Source organism: Lepidothrix coronata, unplaced genomic scaffold (genome assembly GCF_001604755.1).
Source record: "Lepidothrix coronata isolate B3197 unplaced genomic scaffold, Lepidothrix_coronata-1.0 Scaffold91, whole genome shotgun sequence".
Taxonomy (NCBI): domain Eukaryota; kingdom Metazoa; phylum Chordata; class Aves; order Passeriformes; family Pipridae; genus Lepidothrix; species Lepidothrix coronata.
In genome coordinates, this window is record NW_016690271.1 from 3,381,503 (window position 1) to 3,400,126 (window position 18,624).

Consider the following 18,624-nt stretch of genomic DNA (forward strand, 5'->3'; position numbering starts at 1 on the left):
CGGCTCCGGCTCGGTTCGCTCCGCTTGCTGTGCCCCTTTTTTCCCTTCCCCCCTCCTCCTCCTCCTCCTCCTCCTCCTCCCTCCGCTACCGGAGGATCTCACTGGAGAGGCGCTGGGGCAGCAGCCAGATCCGTCACACGTGGGATCGGCTTAGCTCAGCGCCGCGCCGGCGCTCCCTCCCCCCCCGCCGCCATCCTCCCCTCCCCTCCCTCCATCCCGCCCCTCCCTCCCCTCCCTCCTCCCTCCCGGGGGCGGGGCCGCCGCCGGCGCGTGGCCCTGTGTGACGTCACCGTGACGTCACCGCGCCCTCTCCGCGCGCCGCCCGCCTGCGCCCCGCGCGTGTCCGGGACCCGCCGGTCCCTCACAGCCCGCCCGGCTCCCTGGGGCTGCTCCGCTCCCTCACAGCCCGCCCGGCTCCCTGGGGCTGCTCCGCTCCCTCACACCCCGCCCGGCTCCCCTGGGGCTGCTCCGGGTCCCCGCGACCCCCGGGCTGTACCGAGGGGTGGCTCTCGCACTGAAAGTGGCGCCTCCGCGCCGTCCCCCGCTGCTCTGCTCCCCAGGCGGGTCGTTGGAGAATAATTCCAGGGGCTGTTGGGAAGCGCCCGTTGGGTGTCCAGGAAAGGGAAATTAAGTTTTAGGTGCTCGGGAGAAATTCGGGCATTACTGAGAGGTGTCGTTTATCCCGTCACCAAGCATGGGTGTCAGACCCGCTGCACCCGCACCCTGCGAACACCCCAAGTTTAACCTACAGCTTTGTGGGGCTGCTCAGAGAGAGCGGCTGGTGCCTGGTGCCCCCATGTCTCCATGTCCCCACACCCAGGGCCACTGCATGCCAGTGCCCCTGCATCATGGGACTCCAGCATCCCTGTGCCTCCATGTCCTGGGGCTCCTCCACATCCCAGAGCCCCTACATTCCAGGGCTCCAGCAACCCTGTGCCCCTGTTTCCCTATGTCCCTGCATCCTGGTGCCTCCCTTCCCAAGGCTCTGGCAACAGCACACCTTGGGCCCCGGCAGGCACCGCCCAGCCAGGTGCCAGCATGTGCCCTCAGCTCCTGCATTTCACACTCAGCATTTGACCGACACTTTGCAGTGTGGGGCGAGAGCGGTGATGGGGCTGCCAAGTATTGGTGTAATTATCTAAGGTAAAAGCAATCAGCTTCCCATAAATTAAGGAGCACTGCGCAGGAGCGAGGGCCGCCCACCCAAAGAGACTGAGCCACATTGCCCTACATTTTCAGAAACATCCATGGATTTTGAGTACCTCCGCTCACCCGGGACCGAGTGCCTCCCAACCGAAGCCCTCCTGGCTCAGCAGCCGTGCCTGCAAGAGCTATTTTGGGGTGGCCAACTATTTCCAGCTCAGGGATTATATTTTTATTGGGGGGTGGGGGCAGCATGTGCATGTTCTTTCCAGCAAGGACTAATGAACGAGGTGGGAATGAGCAGATGTGTGCAGGGCTGGGAGGTCAGGCCCAATGGAGAAATGCTCCCCTTCATGCTCTGCTGCCGCCCCCTGTAAAATGGGACATAATCCCCTTTACCGGGTTTGCTTTGCCATGAAGTGCTGAACTCTGGTTCAGCAGCAGGGCAAGCTCCACTCCTCCAAGCGGGCAGGGAACACCCCAACTGCTCCAGCCAGGAGAGGGGCTGACCTGGCCCTGCCCCAGCGAGGTGAGCGGCACCAACCTGCAAAGGAAATGGAGGGGGGGGATTAAAGAGCACTCTTTTTCTCACCCCTCTGAGCTTCCTTTAGATTTTAGCTATTTCTCGTAATAATCACCAGGAAATTACTAGTCAGGAGTGCAGTTCCTGCCCTTTAATCTCTCTGGCTGCAGTGCAGAATTTTAAAGGGGTTCCAGAATGAACAGGCACAAGACAGATATTGCTGATGGACAGAGGGAACTTCAGTGCAGCTGCTTATGGCTCACAAAGAAATTAGGATTTCTATACATTAAAAGGAAATCTCCGCTGTTATCCCTTCAATCAGCGAACATTACAGCTCAAATGGCTTTGGGAAGACTTTATCGGTACGTTCTCTTTCTGGCCTCTCCCAGAGCCAAGGCTGGGTCCAGGCAGGTGCCCAGGTTTGCTGTTTCTCTGCACCCACTGCTCTCAGGGAGCAAAAGCTGCACCACGGCACCAGGGATGCTCCAGGGGCATGTTCAGCACCCGTGCCCACGGGTGACAAACTAGGACCCGCTGTCCTGCTCCGTGGCTGGCACGTGACAGCACCCATCCCCAAAGGTGCTGTTCCCAGCCCTGATCCCAGACTTTTCTCCACCCCAAGGAGAGTTTGCAGGCTTGCCCTCTGCTCTCCTTCTCTCCGACCTCTAATGTTTGTGCTAAAAATCCAAACTCCCAGTGGACTTGGGGAAGCAGCTAATGAACTGCGAAGCTGACATCTGTAACTGCCGGTCAGGGGTAATGTTCTCCCAGGCTGCACAATTAAAAGTTGGAGCATTTATTCCAATAACAAGGAAAGTTACTGCTACTGGTACAAACCAGCCCAAATTCTCCACAGTGGCTCTGTAGACAGACCACGTCTGTCCATGTACTCACATAGCACCGCCTCTCATTAGCAGGTTTCAGCCTCACCAATTGCCTTTCAATTTTCGCAACTCTTGTTTCAGATCAGACACAGAGATGCAGAGTTTGTTGAGATCAGCATTTTTAAGGTCAAGGTGACGTGAGATCCCAAATCTCCATGAAGACACATGGCTCCTGAGAGCCTGATTTCTGAAACAGAGAAGAGATCTTGGGCTCCTAAACCAGCTAGGGGGGGTTGGGAATGCTATGGCAGGTAAGCAGGCTGGCAGCTGAGCTCAGAGCAGGTCCTATTTGCCCAGGCTGCAGCCCAGTGCTCTGGCTGTTTGGACATCCCATCTCTGCCGTGCAGCGATGCCAAGGGGCTGCATCCACCTTGCACTGCCTGGAGAACAAGTTCATCTCTCTGGTGCTGGAGAAATCTGCATTTATGTTTTGTATGCTCTATAAATTCAATGTCATAATAAAAAAGGATCTAAATCTTTACTGAATAATTCATTTTCACACATAGGGAAGAAATAATGATCTATATTATGTTCCATCTATCATTCAGTGAGCTGTGGAGATTGATCGGCCGGTGGGTTTTGGAAGTCCCTGATGAGGAGCAGTGCTCTGTGGACTGGTCTGTCTGCTGCCCAGCTGTGGCTTCACCTGACAAACATTATTTAGACAGAATTACAGGGGGTGATACACTGGGGAGCTGCCAGAAAATCAAAGATCATTTAAAATGCAGAATATGTCATTGCAAACAATTGGTCTTCCTGATGCATCTGTGCCTTTGGTGTTACCCCAGTGTCTGTAGCACAGTGCAGAGACACTGGGAGATGGGCTGTGGCAACCCTGTCTTGGAGAAGATACAGCACAGAGGAGGAAAGAGATGTCTTTGGAGTCCGTGGTTTCAGACCAGTCAGGAGGGTCAGGGCTGTCCAGATACCATCCACATCTCCAGAAAGCTGGGCAAAGACTTTCTATGTGTGTCTGGAATTCATAGTGGAGGACAGCCTTTAAAGTGTTCAGCACCCAACAGCTTCATTGTGACGTTTGTAGACAAAATTTCAACAAAATTTCAACCTACCACTGACTTGGTGGGTTGGATATTTTTGTTTTTGTTTTATTTTAGGCTGTCTGTCCACTAACATCCACCTGCATTTCCTCATGGTGAGCTCTACACCTCTTCCCAGGTCACCAGTCCCTCCCTTTGTTTCCAGCTGCTCCATCATCTGAAAGGAAACCACCAAACCCAACACCAAGCCCTGCCCACCCCCGGCATTCACAGAGCCCAGGGCCAGGCACTGTCCCAGGAAAACAAACAAAAACCACTCCAATTTGGGAGTTACTTAAAAACACGGCAGCCAGTCCCTAAACTGGAATAGGTCATCCCAGAACCAGTAATTTTAGGGAAGCAGCACTGGTTCACACCTGTTGCAAATGTGTCTCTCTATTTTGGGTAGACACTGAAGTTTTTCCTGGTCAAGTTCCAGATCTGCATTTTCATTTCAGCATTTGCTAATGAAGATGTTACACTGACCTTATTAAAAAGATGAGGATTTTCATCTTAGCTGAGAAAACAGCATTTTTTTCAACTGTTTCAAAAGAAGAATAAAACCCAAATATTATCAAGCCCATCTTTCATATGATAAGGGAGGAGGGGGAAGCTCTGCGAGAAAGGATTTCAAAGCCTGCTTTGTTTTCATCAGCTTTGAAATCAACAGACAGCCCTGAGAATTTTGTTTTTCAGAACCACAGTGTTTAATTCTATTTACTACTTCCAGGCAATTCTATATATACACACACTGAAAAACCCAAGCAGCTCACTTTAAACAAATCCTCCTGCTTTTTTCAGATGTGTCATTCCTCCTGCGGGTAGGATTGCAGGATACAGATCAATTAAGCTAAAACCAAAAACAAACCGGGGAGGAGAGGCAGGGGAGGAGAAGGGTTAGTGCTGTCCCCGGGCAGTTCTCCCTGCTGGATCTGGCTCAGGTGACTGTCCTGTGGACACCTTGGCTTCATCTGAACGAGGGGTTTAGTGGGGACTTTTCCAAGGACCTTTCCCCAGCTGCATTGGCTGATAGAGCAGCTGGAAATCCATCCTCCCACTCCTGTGCTTAGACATATCCAAGCACCCCAAGTTACCCCTTGCATTGTCTCTCGTTCTGGGGTAGACAGTTATGCCAGGAATCCCATTTTCTTCCCTCTCCCAAAACCAGGCTGTCTAACTTATTTCTCTACCTGATTAATTTTTACCGAAGGCCTTTAAGAGCCACTGATAAACTGCTCCCAAAGTCCAAACTAATATTATTAACTATGAATCTTCTCCTATAAATAATTCCCAGAAGTAGATCAATGCTACCACTGAGTCAATGGATTCACTGGAATCATTTCTTCCTGTTACTCCTGGATTTTTTTTCTCTGTTGCCACTAATCAATTATGATGATAAAACTATCCTGGAACACCCCCAAAATAAAGATAAACAGTGTGTATTATCAGAGGCTGGGGCTGTGCGTGGTGTTGAAGATGTGTTACCTTCTCTGAGGCACATTTGTTTTCCTCTACAGACAGTAAAGGAGGCCCAGTAAATGAATGGTCTGGTGTAACACAGCATTAATTCCCTGACCTTCCGCATTGAGTGACTAAGAATCTCAATCTCAATTATTCCTTTCATGATGGAATCTAAAAGAGACACAGCAAGTCCTCACATTCTTGCTTAAAACCAGGAGAGGTGCAATGAGACAAGCCAGCCCGATCACACTGAAACCACATCCATTATCAGCTCCATGTCATTCAAAAAAAATCGACTGTGGGAGAGAGCAAGAGCATCCAAGGAGAATTATTGCAAAACGTGCACTGGCAGGATCTGTATAAATACAGACACTCATTTATATGTGCACATGCACTTAAAATTCACAAGTATGGAGCTGAATCAGGGGTAGGAAAAACAAGTCACTCCCCAGAGGACACCATCGCTCTAAACTAACTACAGGCAGATCAGAACTGATGAAAACACCCTGAAAGGTTGATAGGCAAAGCTTCCTCTCTGTAGATGATGGGGAACCCTCACATTTTCAAGTTTGGGCATTCCTGCACCTCTGGCACAATGGAAATGGCAAACCCATCATTTCCTGATGTTTCCTGTCTGACTTTAGAGTTAACTCCTTTATTTGCTTCTCTGGTTAATCAAATGATTCTTATTGCTGATACAGCAAATTCCATGACCATTAGGTTCACATCAAAGGAGATGAGCAAGAAAGTTTACATGAAGTTTTAGACCATGCCAGCACAGATCTTCAATGGGCATAAAAATCTCATAGTCACCTTAACATGCATATTGGCTAAAGATCAACTGTTCATCTGTGCACCTTTGAAGGTATTTTCCTGCAGCTGGAAAACAAGGATAAACCCAGGCCCAGCTGTAGGACCCTCTCTGTGCAAGGGGCTTTTCTCCAGCCACTCTTCTCCCTGCTACAGCACCATGCAGTGCATACAGGGCTGTCACCAAAGCTCCCTGGTTCCCTCACCCTGGAGTTACCTTTAATGTAATTCACTGGCTTTCCACATAATTCACTGCTTTTCCAGCAGCAGATGTGAACTGAGCTCCCAAGTTTGCCTTTCCGGCCAGGCCTGGCACAGCACGTGGCAAGGCTGCAGCAAGCCTGGGAGACAAGAAGTCATCCACAGCCTATGGCCAGATCCTGAATTCCAGCATTGTACGTCAGGAAGAAATGTGCCTGGGAAATGTAGCTGTAACTACGTTAAAGCCCCATAATTCAATTCTAACCACATCATTACGGAGGTGCAGATCAGATAAGCACGAGGAGCTCAGGGGAGAGGAAGCCGGGCCCTGCCTGCTGTGGGAGCCGTGTCCCGCCTGCTCCTGTGCCCCTGCGGGGCCGAGCAGATTCCGGGCTGGGAGAGCCTCAGGCCTCCTCCTCGGGGGATGTCAAACCAAACTGCAAACCCCCCTCTCCAAGAGGCATCCTGTGCTCCCTCCCTCTGCTCCATCCGGGTGCACCCAAACGGGCAGACACTGCACCCCTCACCCAGGAGGGGATTTTGATCCCCGTTGACCCTCACCCTGATCATACACGGACCCTCTCACATCCAAGAGGTCTCACCAGCGTGGCCACGCTGGGGTGGGTGAGGGCTGTGCTGGTGGGCAGGGGGAGCACTGCAGCCCATCACTGAACTGAGGCCCTGACACCCCCCACAGTATCCAGACCTTTTCCGTGCTGCCCAGAGATCTCCAGTCTTCCCTGGTGAGGGGATGTGAGTGAGGAGGAGCCACTGGGCCCCCACAGCAGCCTCCTCCAGACTGGTCCACCTGCCCGTGCTGCCGCCCCCATCCTCCCTCAGGGCATCAGTGCCTTGGCCAAAACCACACCAGACCATGGACCAAACCCCAGTCTTTGAGTTATTACCTCCTATCAGGGAGCATGCTTTTCCCATATTTAAGCAATTCCTCAGCTTTAAGCACCCTCTCCCCTTGGATTTAAAGCACTGATGTGCCCACTGTCAAGGTCCTGGATTCTTGGTCTGACTTTTGGGCAACGATAAGATTAACTCTTATGTTCCAAATCATCTTAAGAGAGGTTAATGCTGAATTTGTGCTTCTGCCTTTGCTGAATCAGGGCTTTGCCAACTTCCTGCCTTATTTATTTGGCTTTCTGTGATTGCTGAGCCAGGATGGCAAGGATCCTACCTTGAACCTCCCTCGGGACCTCTTCTGATGAAAAGCAAAGCCTGCAAACACTGTGGAGTCTCTGCTGCATTAGGAGAGGAGTTTCATGAAGATTCATGTCTTTCATATTGTTCTATGAAATTAAAGAGCAGAAGGAAAATCACTTTCGAGGAAGTGAAGATCTACTGCAGCAATTTAGATGTAAACATAATTAAGCAACTGGCCCTGACATACCCGTCCCTTCTTGGCCAAAGTTCAGCTGGAGTTTCCACTGATGTCAAGATCAAGCTACGCAAATAATTATAACAGGCGTGGTCAGGAGAGAGAGTTCCGAAAGAGATTTTAGGTGACAAGATCTATAACAATGCTCCCCTTGCCCCTTCTGGGATCCAGATCTTTGGGTCCTTCATTTCCCTTCCAGCATCACCCACCTGCCACGTGGTGGTTGATGTTCACACTGAAACACGTGTGAGACCTGTGTGAGCCCAGCTGGTGGCCCAGAAAACCTGCCCGCCAGGTTCCAGCTCCTGCAGGACAAGGTGCTGCCATCCCCTGTGGAGCTCTGCACTGTGATGAACTCACTCTGCCACTTCACCCTCGTTCAAATCACACTGATGGGTCAATTTGTACCGAAAACTCTCGGCTGGGTCGGGCATCACCTCTCTCCCCTCTAACCCACTGCCACATTGGGCATCGTGTGTTCTCCTGGAGGGGGCACAGAGGAGGTTAAACTGGCATCAGTGCCTGCCTGAGCTCAGTCTGAACACGACAGACTGAGGTGACAGCCCCCATCCCACCCGGAGGGTTTGTGGTCCAGTGGGATGCTGGAGTGGTGCAGAATCTGGAGCTGGGGTGAGCCAGAACCAAACATTTTACTGACTGAAACAAGAACTGGGTATTTAACACTTGTTTTTCAAAACTTGTCTATGAACAGGCACAACTACAAATGTGCAATTTCTAAGTGTAAATACTCTTACGAACTGGTTATAGTTAAGCAAAATCAAACTGCTCTTAAAGCTGAGCTGGGAGCACTGAGCTTTCGTGATGATGTTTAGAGCTTTCCCTAGTCCCTCTGTGTGAAGTGGTTTTCTAAAATTGCTGGGTTTTTAGTTTTTGTTTAAAGTAGATGTATAGTCTTTGATACTCCAAGGAAAGAACTTGAAAAATGTGACCTTTAGAGCTTTGAAACTGGATGACAAAGAATCCAAAGGACAACCCATTAAAAAATATACATGGCTATTGCTTAGTGAGCAGAGAAAGGAAATAAGGATGATGTGTTTTGCGTGGAGGCCAGGATTGACAGCACTCTCTTATGTCACCCTTAAAATATTATTGGGATAATGTGGTACTGGCAAATGCCTCCTGTAGGCATCATTGCTTGCCCAGTTTTGCAGCTTTGCTCCAGTGCAGATGGAACATGTCCTGTTACTTATGCCATGTGTAACTTTTCCCAGTCACTCCCCTTCCCCTCTTTTCTCACCTCCTTGTGCCACTGAGGTTCACCACAGATGTAACTCTGCTGGTCTGAATCAACCCAGGGACAGTGTTTTGTTGTTCTGTATCAACAACAACAAAAAAATTAAATTCAAACCAACACAAACTTAGCCAAGAAAGTAATAAGAAGGCAAACTCAATTACTGTTTCATCTGGCATTATTGTAGCTTTGCTGCTCTTTGTCAGGGACTTCTTCCAGGCAAAATTGGAGAGATTATCTTGTCTGGATGTTATGAAGTAGCTAATCCCTTCCGCAAGTGGAGGAGAGCCAAACGCTTCACGTTGGGCCAGTGGAAGTGTAAATACGGTGACAAAGTGCTGCCATCAGCTCCCTGGCTCCAGCCTTTTCCCAGGGCTTTGCACACTCCACATCTGCACGAGACACCAAGGTTTCTCCAAGATCACCCAAAAGATTCCCCCTTCCCCAGCCCAGAAGGTGCTGAAGCTCGTGCATTCGGCACAGTCTCCTTGGCTGCTGTGGGGAACAAGAGGGAATAGGTATTTTTAGGGAAGAGAAAGGCCTGGTGAGCTCGCTCTGTCCCAGCCCTGCAGACATCCCTCTGGGCAGTGAGCATGGCTGGGGGAGGCAAGGACTCCCCTCCAAAGGCACCCAGGAGTCAACAGCCCTGCAGGCAGATCTTCCCAGTGCAGGGCAGAGGTTTGATCCTGCTGTGAGGGAAACAGAGGCAGAAGCCCCACGTTGTTGCCCCCACAAACCCAACCTGGCAGACCCGTCCCTACTGCCTTCCCCCAGCATCACCCCATCCCAGCCTGGACTGCACCACTGCCCCTGGCTCCTCCCTGGGACACCCTCAGGCTGTGTGGGGCACACCGTGTGTGGGGCACACCGTGTGTGGGGCTGAGGGGTGGCCCCAGAGCTCCACTGCTGCCCCAGGCACCACCAGGGCTCCTGCTCCCTGCACAGCTCCTCGAGCAGAGGTGAGGATGAGGTTGTTCCTGCCTCCCTCCAGCCAGCAGCTACAGGCCACCCTGCCACAGGGTGTGGAGTAAGGACCTCAGAAAGCAACCTCAGGACACAAACTACCCACCTACCTTGTATTCACCAGATTTTGTATAGCACATACAAAAAACTCTAGGGCCATTATCCCAGTGAAGACAAAGTCTTGTCTTGTCTTGTCTTCACATAAGAAAGGCTGTTTTCTGGTTCACCTCATACTTTAAGGTAAGCAGGGTGAGGTGGCCTTAAACAGAAATCCACAAAGGTCTCATCTTTAATCACACTGTACATTAACCCAGAGCAACACGTTCCTGTAAACAGCCCTGGCCCAGCCAACACCTCTGGGCCCCGGTGACATCCCTGTCACAGCCCCGGGAACACGGGAACCACCAGCCCTCGTGGAGCAGCATCTCTGGGACAAATCCTGCTGGCCTCCCTCCTCCATAACCATTACAGAGAGACAACATAATACCCCACCTGCCCATTGCCCCCACGTCCCCAAAACCCAACAGCTCAGGTAAAATGTATTTGCAAAGCCAGGGAAAGGCTGGGCTGGGACTGGGAGCAGCCGTGGCCGTGCGGGTGTGTCTGTGTACAGCCAGCCCCCCGCACATTTAATGATAATTACCTCTTTTCAGCAGCAAGCAAAGTGCCTGTTACAACCCAAAATGATTCTGCTATTTTGACGCTGGGAAATCTGCAAGTCAAAGGTGAGGGAACGACTGCGCAGAGCAACCAACATTAAAAATCCCAACCTGGCAGCGGCGGCGGCGCTGGCAGAGCCGGATTGCCAATCATTTTTATACCTCGGCGCTTTAAATAGCAATAATGTGCTGAATGTGAAATTGCCTGTGCTGATGGGGGTTGCTGCACGTTATTAAAATCCAAGCGTTGGGACACGTGTTACACGTTTGTGATTCTTCAGAGACATTGTTGGGGGAAAAATACAAACTCCGGGAGAAATTTGAGGGAGGGGGACCCAGGAGGTAAAGGGAGAGGTGGGCAGTCAGGTCTCTGAAAAATCACTGCTGTACAAAAGGCAACAGGGAGAACACTTCAGCTCATCTGGATATGCCCAGGAAACAGCCAATTATTCCAGAGTCATTGAAGCATTAAGTGATAGAGATTATTCCCTATAATGCTTATTCCCTATGCGATTCCCATTGGGTTTAGCCCATTCCAGATCCACACTTGGCCCAACACCTGAGCCCCTGTTTTGGAGCCAGGGCTTGCTGTGCTTTCCTGTGCCTTTCTCCCTTTCCAGGGACAAAAGCCCAGTGGAAGGTGCCCCCACACCCAGGTCTGCTCCCACAGCTCTGCCTGGGTGAGGACACAGAGCTGAATCCTCACCAAACCCACTGCCTCACATCTCACAGGAGCATCTCTCCTCCCAAATCAGGTAGTCCTTATCCACCCCGACAGCCACATAACTCCCTTTGGACAACTAGAACCCTTAATCCATAATTTCACAGCCCTACTTAGGTACAAGCACCCACATGCAATGCAGATCTGCATAAAACCCATCTCTGCATAAACACACTCCGGAAAGAGGAAAAGCAATGATGCAAACACAGTGTTATTTCCATCCATCTACAAAGTTATTCCTTAATCTCCACCAGCTCCCTACCTGCTCCCTCCTTCTCTGTCTCACCTTCTGGGTGCCAAACTTCTGCAAAGCCCCTCAAGAACAGGACAGTCCTAGCTCAGATCTACACAGACCGTGAGTTGAGGGAACTAAAATGACAAAAATCCACGTGCCTTTAATAGTCTCAGGATTAGTTTTGCTGCAGCATCACTGAGTGCCCTGGGCCAGGCTGGGCCTGGAGCTTGCACGGAGGGGCAGAGCCAGGGTCACACATGGGTGTGGGAGGTGGAGAACTGGGACGCATGCTTTACAGACAGGGGACAAGCAGAGATTTAAGGTCCTGTCACATCCCAGAGTTTTATTAGTCCATCTGCAGCAGCTATAGGACTGATTTTTTAATTAATATTTTTAAGAGGATAGGCATACTGGTAAAGTCCTAGTAATAAGAGGTGCCAGAATGGAATAAAACCTGAAGTACCTCTGTTCATCACACTCATGGACCTCGCGCTCTTTAACAAGGTCACACAGAACCAGCAGTTGAGCCCATATTTCTCCAGCCTTTTCACCACCTCAGCCCCACACCCAGCACAGCTTCTCTCCTTGCCATGCTCCAGCTTGGCTGCAGCTTGTCACGAGCAGTGACTTCACCTTGAGGGACAATGACCTCCCTCCATCCCTCCACCCACCCACCCCACAGCACATCAGGAGGAGCCGCGGCACCGACGGACCTCAGACCCAGACAGCCAAAGAGTACAGCACACTCCAAATAAAAAGCCTGAGAAAATAGACTTTCAAGTGTGAAATGAGAAGAGCAAAGCCTTTAGATGGAGCTGGGGGTGCACTGTGCTCAGAGGACAGGCAGGGGGCAAAGGTCCCGTGTTCACACAGGTGACAGCCAGTGAGATATTGGTTTGATAACCAGATGAGCCGAAATTTGGGATGCGTTGGAGATGCTGATAGGAAAAAAAAGAGGTAAATGGAAAGACAGGGGACTGCAAGAGAAACAGCTGTGTACACTGAGATGCATGAGATGTTATGGAAAATAGAAGGTCATCAGGATCCATGAAATGCTCAAAAGAAATAGAAGTGGGAAGGGGAGATCACAGGGACAGCAGATGTTATCGTGCCAAGACAATGATGGAACCATAATTACAGTGAGAGAGCATCCTGCAAAGTCCCAGCAACACAGAAACAAAACAAACCCCAAACCAGACATGTTTGATTGGCAACTGGAAAAGGCTACAAAAAAGTAATAAGCATTTAGCCCTTCCATTACAGAAGAGTCAGGCAAGAGGAAGAACGTGGGCAGCTCTTTGCTGCAGAGCCAGAACTGTGCCCGAGAGGTCAAGCTGCTGACAAAAATCCATGGATTTGTATGGGTCTCACAAATGAGAGAGCTGGGCACTCACAAGTGGATTTTTTCTCCCCATTCTCAACAACAGGAGAGTCCAGCACACACAGCCAGGGGCTAGGGTGCTCAGCAGACACTGTGCAAGTGCTTCCACCCCATTCCTGGGCAAACCCAGCCCAGATGTCTTGTCATGTTCAAGGGCAAAACCCAGGTGAGCAGAGCCTGACACAGGCTGTGGCACCTCAGGGGGCTTGTCCCACCTCAGCTGCCACAGGGAAGTCTCCCAGGGGTCCAGAGGAGAATGAGCATGGTCTGAATCCGGGGTCAGGGCTTGTATGCTTGGAAGCTCAGCTGTCCCTCCAAACAGCCCTGCGGGGCAGCGACAGCCCTGCAAGGAGCAGCAACAGCGCTGGGACACCGAGGGGACTGTCCCCTGTGAGATGAGAGGAGCAAAGCTCCTCATCCAGGGGATCTCTCTGCATGCCCAGCACACACCATGACCACCTCAACAGGACCATTTTTCCCTGACTCATTCATACGTGTCCAGCTGTTGTCTCTGTAACAAACACACTGAACTTTGCTTTTCAATCTCCACACCAAGTCTCTTTTCAGTGGGAGCACAATGAGCTCACTTCATTTTGGCTGCGGGGGAAGAAATGATCTGATTCAAGAAAAAGAAAAATCTTGTTTCAATGCTCTGGGGAAAATACACACCACAATCCCAGAAAATACCCAAGCAAATTAGGGGTCGGTCTCTGCGAGTGAAAAGTAACTTTCCCTTTATCATCTCACGTCCAGACACTGTGTAAGGACAAACCTGCACAAGCAGAGATACAATCTGGACCCGTGAGCAGAGAGGAACATCCCAAGCATGTAAATCAAGATTCTATAGATGCAGCTTATAGCCCAAGATTACCCATCTCCCTCCAAGGACTGGAGCCCGAGCGGCCGCGCTCCCCTCACCCGGCTCAGCCCAAAGCGATCCCAGCGCTCGCACTGCAGAGCTGGGCTGGTGCTCGAGTGCCATCTGCTGCTCTCCCCTCGCTCCTGCCTCCTTTCCATGCTTGACGTCGGCACCAGTGGTCTCCTGGGGAAGGGACGCGACCTGGGGCTGCGAGGAGGGGACAGGGCAGATACAAACCCACCCAAACCAACCTCTGCTCATTACGACTCTTTCCTTGTGATTTGTGGTGTCCTTGTGGCCTCAGCGCCTGGGGGCAGGGCTGGGCACCTGCAGTGCTTCAACGCTGCCATCCCTTGCCCCACACCTGCACGTGACACACTGGTTTGTGCCCCAGAAGTGCAGCCACATCACCTGCCCGGGCAGCAGAGACACAGCAGGAGAATCAGAGCTAGGGCCTCGACAAGGCAGCCAAACATTTCTTTCCTGCTCCGATAAAACAACCTTTCCAGTGGTGAACAAGTGTCTCCCAAGGAAGGACCCGGTTCCCTGGCATCCCTCTTGAGCATCCCCTCCACACCAGGGACAGGAAAGCTGAGGGAGAAGAGGAGGCTGGAGGCAGCAGGACGCACCAGCAGCGATGCTGGGCCATCGTGGGGCAGCTGTGCCAGGCAGAGCTCAGCAGGGGAATGCAAAACAGCCAAGAGATGCTCATGCTGCTACCTGAGGCTACAAATGAGAGAGCACTACTTGAGGGCCAGAGAAGTGCTTCAGGTGCACTTGTAGAGTGACAGACACTCTAGACCCACACTAGACAACACACACGAGGGAAACCCAGATCCAGGGATTACTTTGAAAGTGCTGTTATCCAGAAATGAGGGCACCTCACTTGAAACAGCCTGAAATGTCTCTTCAGTGTTCTTGAATCCAAACTGCAGAGGTTGGGTACAAAAACGAATAACATCCCCCAGGCAACACGAAGGGTTTTGAAGCTGGGACACGAAGTGCACAAACCAGTGAGTCACTTTGATCCATCTCCCCACTCCCAGGGGAAGGTTGAAACCTCAGTGCAGTCACAGCCACAGCACAACTCCCATCACCTCCTCCTGCTCCCCACAAGGGTGGGGAATGCCATCAGAAACATCCCACACTGCTTTCAGACTCCAAAACACTCACCTGGGCATGTGCAGCAGCACTTTTGTGGTCTTGATTCAGCAAAAGGAGGAAACACTTGCAGCACGTGCTCACCTCAGCAAAGGCTCCACAGGGCTGGAAAGGGTCCAGGGCTGAGTGTCTGAGGTGATGTCAACACCCACCTGCTCCCACCTATGGGGTCAAACACACCCCAGCAGCTCCAGCCTGAACAGGGACAGGTGACAGGAGAGGAGTCTGTGAGCTCACTGGCAGTGTGGACAAGCCAAAGCAGGGGCCATCACTCACCTTCGGATGACAGATGAGCCACAGGGGCTTTCAGGCAATTTGGAAAGCAAACAGGAAGCACTTCTTTCACTCACATGGAATTAAGTTGTGGGACACATTGCCACAGGGTGCTGTGAAGGTCAGAAGGACAAATGGCCCCAAAGGCTGTTACGCCAACTCCAGGGGGGTTCTGTGTGTGACACCAGGCTCAGCAGGCCCTGCACCAGGGGGGCAGCAGGGCAAAACTGCTCTGACATCTCTGGCAAAGACCTCCAAGTCTCTCCTCCAAGTGCCATCCTCTCCCCTTGTTGCCCAGTGCAGCCAGAATTTCTCCTCCAGCATTGCTGGTTTTCTTATTTGAAGGGGGTGGGGAAGGAAGGGGAGAGGAAGCAGAGGTGACTGAAGCCAAAACACAGCCTCTGAGGCAACGAAGTCAATGCAAGACACACGTTCTGTAATCCTTGCTCAGCAGCCTCCAACAGGGACAGCACTGAGGTGGGACCGGGTGGATCTGTGTGACGCAGTACAGTGAAAATTCAGCTTGCATCTGATTTTTCTTTCTTTTCAGGAAAACCCACTGCCAGTGGAGTTCCCACCAGGGAACCCCTGAGGCAGGTTCCCAGCTGCACACGTGGCTGTGGGGGGTTAGGAGCTGAGCTGCTCCTCGTGTCAGTGCTCCACACGCCAGTGTCAGACAGGGGCTCCATATGTCTCCATCTGCTCCAAAAGCTCTTCCCTCCTCCCCACTGAGGAGCTCTGGAGCCAGTGTGTCAAAGGGGAATCACGTCTGGGCTCTGCCAAAGGACCGGGCCTGGTGTTCCAGAGGGTCTGGCAGGAAGGTGCCACATGCCCAGGGCTGAGGTCCCAGGGCAGGAGGACGAGGGGCAGTAGCCACAGCAAGGAGCATCATAGGAAAAGCCTCTCATCCGTGGAGGAGCCAGGAGAGGGGAGCTGTGCTTGCAGGGGCTGCTCTGCAGGGAGCACCAGAGCACAGCACACGGCCCTCCAGGCACAGGTTATAAATCAGGCATCTCCAGAGACCTCATTCATTTTACCCATAATAAAATCACCACTTTCCAAAGGGGAAAGCCCCTTTGAAGGGCTTCAGTTAAAGCAGTCCATGGGATAGCTCAGCTCCATGTGTGTGCACCCAGGTCTGAAACAAGGATTAGGGAGCTGCTTTGGGGATGCTGATGGATTTATGAGTAGCACAACCCCCTCCAAACCCCCCACAGCCCCATCCCCGAGGTCTGATAGGGCACAAAACACCACTGCCCCACCTCAGAGAGGGGGAAGCAAACACAACCCTCTTGTTTTAACCTCCCCTGGTCCTTTTTTGACCTGTGTATTTTCCCCTGCTCTTTTCCAAGCAGTCCATATTCAACTCCCCCCATCTCCACAAACCCATTTGCTTTTGTTCACAATGCAAAAAAACCCCCAAACCTAAAATATCCCCCCCCATTAATGTGTCTGTATAGGCTGAGAGTTTTGACTTCAAGGAGAGATCTCTATTACCTGCCAACACCTCCTTATTTCGGTTCATCTCACCCTACAATGTTCTGTCTAAGGCTGAAAACCAGGCAGCTCACGACACAAACAGGGAACAGGATGTTCTTCCATATTGCAGAGCCAGAAGAAAGCAGGGGACATGGAGCCAACACCAGGAGAGCTGCAGATTCCCAACTCTGACAACTCTCAAAGCAAGGGAAAGCACCAAAATTAAGACAAGTTAAAACTTTTTCCATGAAAAATAAGAAGCAACAAATCCATCCCCACGGGTGCACCCCAAGGACTCCAGGGCTGCTCTAATGGAGGCAGGAAATGAAGGCTCTTAAGTCATCACAGTTTGATTAAGACGGCTTAAAATTCGAGCTTTAATTGAAATGGAAAGAAACATTCCAAAAGGATATATTTTTAATAGATCTGAGTTACCAAATTTAGTTTTCATTGGAGGTTCCTGCAAACATGAACATTAAATCAGAAGCGCCAAACTGGGGAGAACTCCAAGAAAGGATATAACCCTTCCCTATCAGGGGGGATTGGACCAAAGGCTTGAGTGGGCAACTGTCCAAATGTGTGATGCACTGGCATGTTAACTCATAGGATGTCAGCACATCCTTGACTCACCTGAAACAACTTCTGAGGCCTGACTACACCAACATCTTTCTGGCAAGTATCTTCTCTACCAGCAATAAATCCCAGCTCAATCCATATCTAAAATGATACACATTAGAGGGCATGTCTTTAAGAGCATTAAGTCAGCTTAAATTACTTGAGCAAAATTTTAAATATATAATAGAAATCTAAAAAGGAGCAACAAAAAAAAAATTGAGAGAGAACACCACTGCAAGAGTAATGCCAAAGTTGTTACTTTTTTTTTTTTTTTAAACAGATCTGTACAGCAACATAGCAAAGGATGCAGCGATCACAATTCCAACCAGACAGCAACCTAAGGGGGACACTAATCCTGATACAGCAGAGCTGAAACACTCCCAACATTTGGATGCTCCAAATTATTTGGCTACCCTAATGCACTCCAAACCAGTTCTACCTATATAGGACATTTTGGTGTGAAAAAGTTTCTGTAAAGTTCCCTTTGTTTCCAGTGTTTTTTTCTTGTACAAAATATTACAATGATTTTTTTTTTTTTAATATATATTTACAGACTTGCACAGCTAGAAAAATATAAACTACAATTGGGCTTGGCAAGCACTTCTTTTCTTTAAATACATGATGTTTCAGAGCAAAAAAAACTGTAGTGGTAACACATCCTGCACTCCAAGCCCCTGCAGGGAGAGCAGGTCAAGCCTAAAATCCATGATTGCAGTGGGACACGGGAAGAGCAGCGACCGCCACTCCTCCACCTCCCGGCGCCAGGAAGACACAAGATGAATGCTGTTTGTGCAGGCTAGTGGCACCATGTAGAAAAATCCATAACTGAACATTAAATTCCTTAATCACAATCATTAATTACAGAGGCAGAGCCCGTTAAAAAAAGAACAACCGATGTAACTTTTAGGAAAAAGCAGACACCGAGTTCCCGGGGCACAACCGAGCGGGAGCCCAACCGCGGGGACTGACTCGGGGGCTTTGCCTCGAGCCAGCCCCAAGGCTGGAAGGGCTTTTTTCCATTCAACTTTTGAGCAGAGGCCAGGGAGGACTTTTTGCTTTAAAGCTACAGTATCTGTCATTATGGCTTTGGACACCCCCTGTCAGGAGATGAGGTATCTGTTCTACTGAAATGGTAACAGTTGAGTAAAACATGTTTCAATGGACCACAAAACTCCACAGGCAGGGCAGGTGTAAACGGGTCTTCTCGAGGGAAGTTGCCAAACCAAATTGTAACAGTGCAAAACAAGATTTTTGTCTTTTGTTTTTCTCGGCAGAAAGAGTTGTCAAGGCATCTGGGACATCTTTAGTAGTCAAGCCACCGAGCAAACCCTCTTTCCACCAGAGTCCTGTTTATTGACACTACCTCATCCCCCATCAGGTTCCACAGCTGGATCAGCGGCAGCCCCGTGACACTGTCGTAATTTGTGACCTGTGCCACGAGGACGGCGCCTCTGGTCATCTCACTGACAGCGGCGTCGGCTTCCGAGGAGAAGTGATCCTCGTCTGAAAGTGGCACCACATTTTACCAGTCCTTTGGGCTCCCCCTGTTCTGGTGGTCCCTCGGGGCAGGAGAGGGGCTG

The 18,624-nt window shown here is 50.7% G+C and overlaps 1 protein-coding gene across 1 annotated transcript in view; it reads right to left on the reverse strand.

The window, feature by feature from the left end:
- Positions 1-17,254: 17,254 nt before the first annotated feature.
- The window catches only part of AKAP1 (A-kinase anchoring protein 1), a 12,895-nt gene continuing 11,525 nt past the window's right edge, over positions 17,255-18,624 (reverse strand). Inside the window, exon 6 of the mRNA XM_017821503.1 lies at positions 17,255-18,567. Coding sequence (XP_017676992.1) covers positions 18,348-18,567 — 220 coding nt within the window. The 3' untranslated portion in view covers positions 17,255-18,347. The remainder of the gene's footprint in view (positions 18,568-18,624) is intronic.